Source organism: Mangifera indica, chromosome 7 (assembly GCF_011075055.1).
Source record: "Mangifera indica cultivar Alphonso chromosome 7, CATAS_Mindica_2.1, whole genome shotgun sequence".
Classification (NCBI taxonomy): Eukaryota; Viridiplantae; Streptophyta; class Magnoliopsida; order Sapindales; family Anacardiaceae; genus Mangifera; species Mangifera indica.
Window position 1 is genome coordinate 14,409,089 of NC_058143.1, and position 12,445 is coordinate 14,421,533.

Consider the following 12,445-nt stretch of genomic DNA (forward strand, 5'->3'; position numbering starts at 1 on the left):
TAAAATTTTAATATATTATAGCATATACAATCCGAGACTCACGACCGAAGTAATGCCATTAAATATATCTTTTTGTTTTTCAAGTAAAATATTTATTTTTTAAGCACTAAATGATTTAGGAAAGATGTATTTAAACGATATTTGTCAAAAAGCAATTACGTGCTCAATTTTCCTTTCTGTCCTTCTAGAACCTTGCGGCAAAGCGCTCCGTATGGTTAACCGGCAATATCCAGTAACAATTTGCTATAACGGGCTCTTGGCCACTCTACCCGGTGATTTCTATATATACTCTAGCTAGGGTGCAAAAATTCACCGTTTTAACCCCACGCCTCTCTCTTTATCTCTCTTTCTCACATTCAGATCACACCAGACTCGAGCCTCAAATCCTCATCCTCAAGACCCAAGCATTCCTTACAACTCTTCTAAATCAGAACCTATAAAAGACTTCTCTTTTCAAAATTTTCCCTCTTTAACCCCTGATTTCAACGCTTTTCCCTCCAATTCCTGGGTGTTTCTCTTCTGGGTGCCCTTCAAAACCTAGATTTCTCAAGATCTGACTCTAATCTGCCCCAAATTTGTATCAACATCATGTTATATTGCGATACTCTTAATCTTTTAGCTTAGATAAGAAAAGCCCAGAAGCTATTTTTTGTGAATTTGTAGTTTTCTTGCCGTTGACTTGAATCGGGATCTTAAAATTTTGGAAAAATAATTTTTGATTTTTATCCTTGAGGAGAGAAACCCAGATTTTGTTTTGATAAAAGAAAAGATAAAAGCGTGAAAGTTAAATTTTTGTATAAATTTAGGGATTTTATCGATAAGTGAGGAACAAAGCAAGATATGGCTGATCAAGGTGGCTTGGAAGGGAGCCAGCCGGTGGATCTTTCCAAGCATCCCTCTGGCATTGTTCCCACTCTTCAGTAAGCCTCTGGTTCTGTAATTTTACTTGTATATATGAACTAAGTAGCTACATATATGTGTATGGGTGTGTTGTTTCAGCTGGTTTGATGGTGATGGAGGTTGTGGGTAGACGGTTTTTGATTAGATACCGTGACTTTTGTAAGTAGTTAAGATGTACGGATATGTGAATGTGCGGTATAGTTAAAGAAGAAACTAGTGTTTGATTATAGATGAATTTGTGATCTTTGGTGTTTTGATTTGGATCTTCTTTTAGATTTAGTTTTGAAGCTATTATAGCTTTGGTTTTAAGTTGTAGTTTAACAAGTTTATAAAAGGGAATATTGGGTAGTCTGTTAACTATGAGAAAAAAAAGACTGTATTGAAGATTTGGGTTTGTGTTTCTTTGTGTGTATATAATTATGGATCGATTTTTCTTGGCCAGACTCTTAGCATGTTTGGATTATGTTGGATTCTATAACAAGATAAATATTTTTGGTTTAATTGATTAGAGATTGAGGTGTTGTTCCCATAGGACAAATTATAGAGTAATAAGAAGAATATATGGATATTTATATTGATGAAGTTGTATTCTGTCTGGATAAGAAATATTTTTTTTTTTAAATTTAAGATTTATGTTGAAATTTCAGTAAATTGCATATACTGATCATTAATATTTAATACTTTGTCGGATCCTTGTAAGTTTCAACTGGAATTATCTTTTTGTATGAAATCGCATTTGTTTTATGTGCTTTTTCTGGGACAAAGAGTTCGAGCAATTTATGATATAAGTCCTATTGAAAAATAGAAAATCAATGGAATTTTTTTCATTTTGCATACAATAATTTTTTTAAGACAAAGGAGTCCTTTTAATTGCAAAACAAACAATATTATAAAATGTTTACCGAAACAGGTGGGAAAGCAATTTGCTAATTTTATAATTTTCATCAGAACAGACATTGAAGTAGCTTAGACAGAAAAATAACTTTGGAGTCTACCTGATGAAGTTTAATGTTATACAGCATGGGGTAGACTTAGGTGTGAATATGATTGCTTTTTTGATGAAATTAATTAATCAGGATATGACATTTTAGGCTGTGGTGATTTACTTGATCTCCAAATTCAATGTCCTTCTCAGGTAAATGTTTAAAGTTATTGAGACTGATCAAATTGAACTGCTAATATGGTCTTTGATGTTGTAATAGATGTGATATTTCTGTTTGTTATGTGATTGTTGTCCTGCTGCCAGCTTCTGTATTGAAGTGTCACGGATAGCCTCACTAATGCAGTGGTGATACATCATTGGCCGGCTTAACAATGTTCACTTAGTAGTTTTGATCAGATATGTCTTATTATGTTTGGTTGCTATGTATGCATTTTTTCCCCCTTAAAATTCATAATTTAAGGGTTGGAAAAAAAAAATCTACTCTTTACTGGTCATATGTATCTGTTATTTTGGTTTAAATGTTCTTAATTTTCATGTTGTCTCTTGTTATAACTGTACAACTTTTATATATGGTATCCTTACAATGGATTCCTTTATTAATTTTCTTGTGTAGTATTCTGGTGAAATAGCCAAAGTTTGATTATTTTGAAGTACTAACATTATTCTGAATGGTGACGGTTTGTTTAGGAACATTGTATCAACTGTTAACTTAGATTGTAAGTTGGATCTGAAGCAGATTGCCTTGCAAGCTCGTAATGCTGAATATAATCCCAAGGTATGCCGGATACATTGTATCAACTGTCAACTTAGATTGTTTAGGAACCGTTCAGTTGTTTGTGAAATATGATTGAGTTTGATTGCTTACCTGGGTGTGGGGCATGTAGGACGTGACACTTAGCCCTCTACATTCTTTGTTTATGTTTTTTGTGTGTATCATGTGGATTGTTATGTTTGGTTAATCAGAAAATATTAATTATTATAATGGTCTTGTGTGTTGTACTGAAACTTGTATATTTATTTATGCTGTATTCAGTCATTGACATTTCTTTTAATGCCTTTACAGCGTTTTGCTGCCGTCATTATGAGAATAAGGGAACCAAAAACTACAGCTTTGATTTTTGCTTCTGGAAAGATGGTCAGATATCTTTACTTCACTAAATTATTATCTTCATTGTCATATTTATTACCTATAAGTTTGCTTTACTATCATGTTTAGTGCTGTCATAATAATCAGTGGTTTGATGGATCTTTCTTCATCTATTTTGCTTGTTTTGCATACCAATAAATGTTTCTGTTTTGATCATGCTTCCATATGTGTTGAAAATGATAGTCAGCTAATACGTTGACACATCAACATATTGGAATCTTTTTATTGCAAAACACTAGATTTTTGTGTCTGTAGTTGTGTCAGAATATGACTCTTAGGATGTGTCAAATGATATGGCCTTGTTTTACATCTAAGAGTTTAGAGGTTCAAATCCCATGGGGACCACCTACTTTGATAATTTAAAACTCAGGTTTTGTTGATTACTACAGGATGTAATGTCCACCAATAGTCCCTCCTTTTGAACTCAATGCAGGCAGCACAGGATTTTTGTTATTTGAGAGAAAGAACAATAATCAAATGCCACCTGTGTATAATAGTTGTTCCTTTATGTTAGAAGTTGCATAATTTATATGCATTGCCTTTTAGGTTAAAGAGTTTGCTGTCTTGTTTCAGGTTTGCACTGGTGCAAAGAGTGAACAACAGTCAAAACTAGCTGCAAGAAAGGTTTGTAGATGGCCTGTCAAATGCTTGTAACATTTAACTATATCTGTGATCATAGCTGCAGATGTGATAGATATGAAACAAAATACTGACATGTTTCAAATAACACATTCGTCAATTCTCTAATTAGAATTTATTTTTAAAAGTTTTCCTTATTGAACTGATGGAGTTAAGGATGTTAAATGTTCATAAGATTTAGTATGGATGATAGATGCTTATTTCATTGATTTATCAACAATGAAGACTCAATTGTATTGATTTTATTAGTAGGGGTATATTTGCAGAGTTACTTAGTTTGACATTTTGTTTGTGTTTTCCAGTATGCTCGGATCATCCAAAAGCTTGGTTTTCCAGCAAAGTTCAAGGCATTTGTGCTCTCTTTCTTGCTCTCTCTAAGAAATCTCTTGTTACTTTTAAGCTGGTATTACCATTTGTAAAATTATTTACATATTTTGCATGCTTTATTTATTTATTTATTTTTGATACAGGACTTCAAGATTCAAAATATTGTTGGTTCTTGTGATGTAAAATTTCCTATCAGACTTGAAGGTCTTGCATACTCCCATGGTGCTTTCTCGAGTGTATGTTATATTTATCTTTTGTTCATTTTTATTTTCTGCCACGTTAATGGATAAATGTCATATTTATCTTTAATTAATTTTTATTTTCCATCATCTTGTGGATTAATGCTTTCTTTTGGATTTGTTTTTTCAATATGTATCTTTGTGGTCTTTTGACAGTGTGTAACGAAGTTCTTTATATGGTTTGGTAGATGTAAAGATCATATATATTTTTATTTGAGTTCTGAAATGATGTTATGGAATTTACACACTGTTTTATGTTTTGCCATCTACTATGTTTTTACAGATTAGGATTCTTATTATCTTTTTTAATACAGTATGAACCGGAACTCTTTCCTGGCCTTATATATCGAATGAAACAACCCAAAATTGTGCTACTAATTTTCGTCTCTGGAAAGATTGTGATTACAGGAGCTAAGGTGCTTTTGAGTTTCTTCATTTATTTGTTCTTTCTGCTTCTCCAATTTGCATAATGTTCATCAACAGATTTTCTGACTGGCAAGACAATTTTCTATCCTCCATTCCATAGGTAAGAGATGAGACCTACACGGCATTTGAGAACATATACCCTGTGCTTACTGAGTTCAGGAAGGTCCAACAGTGGTATGGCATAATTCTCTCTTTCGCTCTCTCTCTCTCTCTCTCTCTAACCCACACAGAGACATACATCTATCCATGCATGTATGCGCCTTGAATACAAACATGAGTACACATCCCCAAATATTTAGACTATTTTCCCAGTTTACATATCATTGCTTCTTTCAAAAACAATTATATGTTTATATTTCTAAAGTAACAAAAACCTGAGCATGACAATTTTAATGATTCCTTTTGACGAAGAACAGAAAATTTTGCTTGACTGGTGCAGACTGGCAGATGATATTGAGTGGTTCTACTCTGTTGTCGACGGTTCTCAGTTCAGAAAATGCTTCTTTTTTTTTTTTAATTGCCTGATGTCGAAGGAGGCTGATTCAAGTGTGTATATATATGAAGCATGGGCTGCGGGAGCTGGCTTTTTATGCTTGTGGTTATTTCATTTGGGTAAATCTAATCAGACACCTTCGGAGAATTGGTGCATGATGAGCTGAAACATCCTGTGTAATTACTCATTTGGCAAGAGTAGGAGTGAAGCCACATACTTGTTTCCTGATTATTTAATGTGAACCAAAAAGTATTTTTGGATGTCTCTAGTAATAGCAACTACGTTCCAATTTTGACAACTGATGAATAGCTTAGTTTCTATAGCATAAAACTGTGTGAATTTTGTGCAACTGATGAGTAGCATAGCTTCTATTGCATAAAACTGCGAATTTTGTGTGGTCATTGATGGCTCTATTCACTGTTATATAATTAGCCTCGATATTGTTTGAAGTTTTAGCTTTTGATGACTTAACAGAAATTATTGCGTGGATTGCTGCTTATCTGAAGGGGGTTTTTATTATGGCAAATATATACGCCCACAATCAAACAATTCATGAAAGATACTAGAAAATAAGTTGATTTAGACTTTGGTTGGAGTTTATGGTTTAAATCTATGGTTTGGATTTATAATTTGTATTTATAGTTTAAATTCGTGATTTGATAAGATGATATCGATTTACCTAATAAGAGTTAAACGATATGTCGTTTTAACAATTAGATAATATAAATTTAAATAAATTATGAATTAAGTTTGAATTAAGTTAAATTACAATATACGAGTCAGATTAAGTTAAATTTTTTGTAACTTTAGTTTGATTCAGTTTGATTTAAAAAATAAATTAAATTTTTTAATTTAAATTTGAATTAAACGAATTTGAATAAGATCTAATCGATCAGAGTTGATTGTCAAATTGAAATTAACTCGTTTTGAATATAATTTTAATAATATATAAGTCATTGGTTGTAAATAAAATTATAGATATAATTTTATGAGCAATACTACATGTATCTACTTTGGGTACACAAATATATACACACTCATATGTGTCATCATATGATTGGTTATTGTTTTATTCTTAATTCAAAATCATTCAATCACATGATGACATATATAAATGTGTATACATTTGTGTACTCAAAGTGAGTACACATAGTTTTATTGTAATTTTATTATATCAACAATTATAATCATGTGCAATATTAAGCTAAAAACAGTGAACCGGAACTGCACAACTCTTGATCTAAATTCTAACATAGACTCTTCTTCTCGGCGTGCTAATTTGACGAGTTTGGTAAATCTGTCATTTGGCTAATACTCAAACTTAAAGAAGATATTCTCGAGTACATGTTGTAAAACATGTGGCAATGGTTTTTTACGTAAAAAGGATACTTTTTTCTTTATAATTTTCTTTCTTCCACTTCAAAAACTACTCTTTCTTCTTTCCTTCAATCTCTTCCATCTCTAAATTCTTGCATGCAAGCGACTGAAATAATCCCTCCACTTAAGCATTTCTCTTCAAAGTTAAACGGCCCAACTCTTTTCCTTGGGTTTTGTTTCCATTTATGGCTCAATTCACAGCGCAAGGTCGTTTAAAGTTGCTTTTCAATAGTGATGGAGCATCCTTTGGTGTGGAAACAAGAGACCCTTTTAACTACAAGCTTGGAACTTTACGGTCTATTCAAGCTCACAACAGAGGGCTCAGGTTTATTAAGTCTACCACGAGAGTTTACTCTTCTGTCAATGAGAAGAAATCGAGACAATTCAATGCGGAGGCAATTCTTAATGTGAGTGATGAAGGGATTCATGATGAAAGTGAAGAGTATGATAGTGATCTTGAGACTGATGACTTGGCTTGTTTTAGAGGCCTAGTTTTGGATATCTCTTACAGGCAAGTCTCTGTAACTTACTTCATGGTTGTTCTGTCATGATTCTTTTAATGATAATTCGTACGTGTTTACTGGGTTTAGATTGTTTTTCGAGCTGTTTGTGTTTTGTAAGAGTTGATTTGAGCTGGATTTTAGTTAATTCAGCGGTTTGTGTGCAGTTGATGATACGGGAGTATGTTTTTCTTAGCTATTATCCGAAGAATAAATTATAAAGGTAGCTTAAAAGAAGGTCCAATAGCAATAATGAAATGAAAATGACCAGATTTTAGGACCGAGGAGGCGTTTTTGAAGTTTGGGATTCTCACGGTTATATAATGAAAAGGTGAAAATAGTTAATTGGTTGGTGGACCTCTTTATTTAAGTTTAGGATTAAATACTTGTCAAGTGTTTTGGCAAAGATGCAACTGGAAACCTAAGTTGTGACTTGGACTACAAGCACAAAGTCTGTTAGTATAATCAATTTGTATGCAGTTAGGTTCTTACAAGTCATTCTAATTCAAACAACTTTTAACCTGCTTATTTGCTCTTTAAACGATGGTATAGACTTTGTTTCTTAGAGAACCACTTTGGCAACTTATCTATGGTTTCAGCGGGCACAATTTACAGGCCTTTGGCAGTCAGCCATAAACATTTTTGATATAATTATACTACCATTAATCATTGAATTACTTGTTGAGATGAGCCTTATCAGATATGCTTATTGGATGTTCACTAACTAACGCTTTCATGGCTATGATATCCTCAGCCTGGTTGTGTTTCAAAGTGTACACTCATTATTGTTGCATTAAAATGGTCATACTAACCGTCAAGAAGTTTCAGATCTTTTGTTGTTTTTCTTCAAAATTGTCTGGAATTCAGTTAGTGCATTATTTTCTCTCTAATTTATTTTCACTTCTTTCCTCATATGAATTGACCTATACATAGTCAAATATTATTGCTTTAGTTGAAGAGAGAGGTCAAATTTTCATCTGGTGTTCAATTTTTTGGTGTACATATGTATGATATAGAGCTTAAATGCACCTATTGGTTCTTTTTTTCTTTTGCCTTCATACCATATTTTATAAAGACTTGGATACTTGAATTTGTATGTGGACCTGATTGTTGTTTGTCTTGCTCCAGGCCAGTCAATGTCGTCTGTTGGAGGCGTGCTATTTGTTTGGAGTTCATGGAGAAGGTTGGACTAATGTTGTTCACTTGTTCATCTTCTATGTTTAGGTGCTAGTAAAGTGTGAATTTTAGTGTTTTTGTTTATGTTTTCTGCTAAACTTAGGGTGTTTTAGTAAGAGTGAAAAATCTAATTTTGAAGAAATTATTGATCTGCCTGGTTAGCACATCACCTGATGTTCCATAGCATATGGGTAAAGGACAATAGTGGAGCAGACTTCTCAATTATCTACAAGAGAAAGTATTTTTTGGGTTCATGTCTTGTTATCTGGAATATTACCTCTGTCGTTTTGCAGACTCATTCGTTCATCTAAACATACAGCATTTTCCTTATTTTTTTTATATTCACATAGGCATAAGCATATTTATTAAATTGTTGATTTTAGTTTTTGTTTGCTTGATATTACTTCTACCAGGCTGATGTTCTGGAATACTATGATCAGACTGTAAACTCCCCGAGTGGATCCTTCTACATACCAGCTGTGTTAAGGGTATGCAATTATGGCTCATTCCCAATTTATTATTAAATTGATCTTTCCTATTCTGAACTAATTGTTGAAAGCTTAACCCTCCCTGCTGAATAAGTTCTTCTAGATCTGACTTGTGTTGTAGTCCACTTGAACTGACCACATTGTTTTTTGCATCTAGGTTCCACATCTACTGCAGGTTGTTAAGAGAAGAAGAATCAAAAGCAGCCTTAGTCGTAAAAACATACTATATCGAGACAACTACACATGCCAGTAATACCCTTTGATTAAGTTGAATTCATTGAGCATTTTCAGTAAATAAACTTTAACAAAAAACATTAAATGTTTTAGTTAGATTATGTGGTTCTTTCCTGCAAGCTCTTACTTATGTTTTACCAATTCTCTGGGAAGCTTTTATAGTTCAGTGTACCAAGAAATAAGATTTTTGTGTCAATGTGCTTATTATTCTATTTCTCAAACTTTTTCATTACCTGTTATTTGTGTTTCAACCATTGCAAGTCTTTATACATGTTATATCTTTTTTTTTTTTTTTAATTTCTTCAGTTGAGGGAGGAAAACCTTGGCAAGTTTATTTCAATTTGATCAAGATAGCCATATCAGGAGCACAAAGATCAAATGCTGTCATCTGTTTTCAGAAAAATATTTTGAGCAATCACTATCTTTCAAAAAAAGTTCCTTTTAAGTCTGAGGATCTTGGTTGTCATTATACGCAGATCTTTCATGCAATAGATGAGATTATCTCATTGATAGCATTATCTCATTGCATTTGCTTATCAGACTTCATGGTTAGATTATGCATACTCTGGCACGGAAATTGAGTTGTGAAGAGAAAAAAATTTCTATGCTAACCATTTGATTAAATGATGTCATTTAGAAATGGTTGCACTGGTTTAGCATGTTTTAAGAATAACCTCAGGAGATATCCTGCACTATTACCGTGTCATAAAAAAAGATAGTTTCTGAGAGTTGTCGAACATAGCATTGGATTATCAAATAGTTTTTAAAAAAAAAAATGTGGTGCAGTGGTTTGTACCTATATCTATCAGTGTGAATCTGCTTGGCTTATCTAATTAGATTGTTGGCTTTTCAATTTTGATTTCAGGAAGACAAATTTTAAGTTGACTTCCATAGTTTCTCTTAACTCTTAATAGAAATTTTATTAAAAATTCGGTGTTATCTTGTTAGCTTCTTATTCCTGCATTGCTCCTGTTCCTTCCCTTTGTCATTGAAGTTTTGTACGACAAGCTGTACAATACAAGTATAATCTGTTTATGCTTTTGTATTTCCTTTGCCAATAGATATTGTTCTGCACGCGGGAACTTAACTATTGATCATGTTCTGCCCATAGCGCGAGGAGGAGAATGGAAATGGGAAAATCTGGTATGCTAACCTCTTTCATTTTATGTTCAGTTGTTGAATTGCATACGCTTCTCATGCATTATGAATTGTTTAGTTGTTGCAAATGAAATTATTTGCATAAAGACGATGAGCGGAAAAGATATTTAGAATAAAATAAAATAGAACACATAGATCAACAGTATGATTTTCACTTTTTTTGAACTAACTCACTTTAAATTTGTTACAGCGAAGGCTTTGTTGAGTTTACTGGAGTTCTATTTCATGTTTTCACTGCTCTATCAGCTTATATTACCACTTTGGAGTTAGCCATTTTTCATTTCATTTCCTAAGTTGTTCAAAATGTAGGATTTTATTGGCAACTTATTTCCTTGTTAATCTGTTTCTGTGTGAACATGATTTATTATTTTTATGCTAAAGTTTCACAGCAAGAATAATTAAAAATGATTCGTTTCCTCTGTCATTGATTGATGTGGGAAGCATATTACATGACCTTACACAGAACCAAATTACCGTTTAAAATGCCAATTGGGGTCTAAAAGTACATGACATTTGAAAGATAGATTGACATAGAATCTTAAAGAAGTTTCAAAAAAACATGATACCAAAAATAGAAGGCCGACAAAAGTGAAAGCCTCATTTAAAAAAAAAAAAAAAATCCATGATGAAACGATTGATTGTACATTAGGGTAATATGGACTTTATGTCGCACTACACAACAAAGTCATTGATTATTGTTGGAGATTCATTTTCATTCATATAGATGTAACCATAATTTTTTCCAAATGTTTCCAGTTTCCGCTAATGTTATTCTTGTAACAGGTTACTGCTTGTGCTAAATGCAATTCAAAAAAAGGTGTTAAAACTTTAGAGGAAGCAAATATGAAACTCCTTAAAGTCCCCAAGGTAGAGATTCATTCACTACATTTCTCTTGTGAAAGAGTAAAGCTTTAAGCTTGGTTTGCAGCTAAACTTCATTGTTGAAAATCTGAAATTGGGGTTTCGGCTAAATCTGGCATCTGCTATACTGTTTCTTTCCTCGTGCTTTGAACACTAGGACAACTTTTTAAAATGGTTGCTAATGCTAAAATTTTGGGTTCCAATTGTGTTAAGTCTCAGTTCATGGAAATAACAGTTGAGAGAAATATGATTTATGCCCCTTGATCGTGCAGGTACCGAAGGACTATGACATACTTGCCATACCCTTAACAAGTGCGGCAATAAAAATGCTCAAGATAAGAAAGGGGACTCCACAAGAATGGCGCCAATATTTACCAAACGAGTCATGACATCCATCATTTGGGGCCATTATTGCACATTCCTATACTTCGTACATACTATATCAAAGTCTTCTTGATGGGGCTCGAAAATTCATGCATCTTATAGTCCTTGTAATGCCTTAACTTGTCCAAATGCTTAATTTGAAATAAAATGGTAGATACTTACCTATTCCCTTTCTTTCTCCTTGATATAGACTTCTTGTTGATGATATCTCAGCTCGAGCTATTAGATACTTATACCGTCCATGAATCCTGATCTATCTGTAGTTTAACTCACAAAAAAAGAAGAACATTTGCAATCTGATGTGAAAGGTCAATGCACTTTTGTGTGGGAATCCATTTCTATTGCCTAGAATCTGATATTTTGATTATGCAATGAGTCCCTGCAATATTTTCCATTTGGTATATTCCAATTTAAGTGTTGCTTTGTCAAAAGCATCTATGCCAGAACTTGTTTCTCCACTTGGTGTATTTATTCTGCCTACCTCCTAGAAACTATATCTTGAGTTTCAGTCTATCAATATCCTAATTTTTTCTCTAGTTTACTTTACAAGTGTGGTGTTTTATATTATAAATCGACGTGTATACTAGGATAAGTGTTGGCTCTAGCAGTCATCTGTTGTATGGATCAGTCATTGAATTGATGGAGGAAATTGATTTCCAGATGTTAAGTGCTTTCCAGGTGCTTTCCAAATGAAAAACTGATGTATAGTCAGAAGAATATGGAGCATCATACAGCTGCAGGATTAGGGAGGCATATTCAATTGAATTAGGAGGTATATATATAGATGTACATGATTATATTCTAATCTTTAAATGTGGAAATTGTTGGGTTGTGCACTTATTTTTAAGATATATAGCTGGACAGCATCATATATTTATGACTATAAATATGAACATGGCCACATATTTCACATTGTTATTCTTATACTGCCATCCATTCATCTCCATCAACACTTGCTTGCATTTTCTGTCTCATTTCTAATCGAGAGTTAAGAGGAGACTGGGAAGCTTTCTTTCATACAAAATCAGCCTTCTGTGTCACCAATCCTGCAGTCTTGGTCAAAAGACTTAAAGAATAGTGTTAGACTTGAACTAAGCTGGTTCAGGCTTGAAAGTCGGCTCAGTTTGATTCGGTTCGATTTGAATTTGAATCC

At 33.1% G+C, this 12,445-nt stretch overlaps 2 protein-coding genes across 3 annotated transcripts; both read left to right on the plus strand.

The window, feature by feature from the left end:
• Positions 1 to 310: 310 nt before the first annotated feature.
• On the plus strand, positions 311 to 5,412 carry LOC123221364 (TATA-box-binding protein). Of its 2 annotated transcripts, none has more exons than XM_044644214.1 (9): positions 311 to 920; positions 2,531 to 2,618; positions 2,907 to 2,978; positions 3,564 to 3,614; positions 3,932 to 3,976; positions 4,100 to 4,192; positions 4,510 to 4,611; positions 4,722 to 4,795; positions 5,038 to 5,412. In XM_044644214.1, coding segments are annotated over exons 1-9 (606 nt in total). In that variant the 5' UTR covers positions 311 to 840; the 3' UTR covers positions 5,039 to 5,412. The 2 variants fall into 2 exon arrangements, with proteins under 2 accessions (XP_044500149.1, XP_044500148.1); XM_044644213.1 differs by having other exon boundaries at positions 5,061 to 5,412.
• Positions 5,413 to 6,414: 1,002 nt separating this feature from the next.
• Positions 6,415 to 11,457, plus strand: LOC123219883. Its single transcript, XM_044641833.1, has 7 exons — positions 6,415 to 7,002; positions 8,120 to 8,174; positions 8,581 to 8,655; positions 8,813 to 8,904; positions 9,951 to 10,032; positions 10,831 to 10,914; positions 11,181 to 11,457. Exons 1-7 carry the CDS (start codon positions 6,677 to 6,679, stop codon positions 11,295 to 11,297), a joined length of 831 nt encoding a protein of 276 aa, XP_044497768.1. The 5' UTR covers positions 6,415 to 6,676; the 3' UTR covers positions 11,298 to 11,457.
• Positions 11,458 to 12,445: the final 988 nt, after the last annotated feature.

Bases quoted from the DNA above. Each gene is read 5' to 3' on its own strand.
- LOC123221364 (XM_044644214.1), top strand. From the start codon at position 841: ATGGCTGATCAAGGTGGCTTGGAAGGGAGCCAGCCGGTGGATCTTTCC. The intron at 2,979-3,563 runs GTCAGATATCTT...GTCTTGTTTCAG, and splicing joins TTTTTGCTTCTGGAAAGATG to GTTTGCACTGGTGCAAAGAG. The intron at 4,193-4,509 runs GTATGTTATATT...TTTTTAATACAG, and splicing joins CCCATGGTGCTTTCTCGAGT to TATGAACCGGAACTCTTTCC.
- LOC123219883 (XM_044641833.1), top strand. From the start codon at position 6,677: ATGGCTCAATTCACAGCGCAAGGTCGTTTAAAGTTGCTTTTCAATAGT. The intron at 8,656-8,812 runs GTATGCAATTAT...TTTTGCATCTAG, and splicing joins ACATACCAGCTGTGTTAAGG to GTTCCACATCTACTGCAGGT. The intron at 10,915-11,180 runs GTAGAGATTCAT...TTGATCGTGCAG, and splicing joins AACTCCTTAAAGTCCCCAAG to GTACCGAAGGACTATGACAT.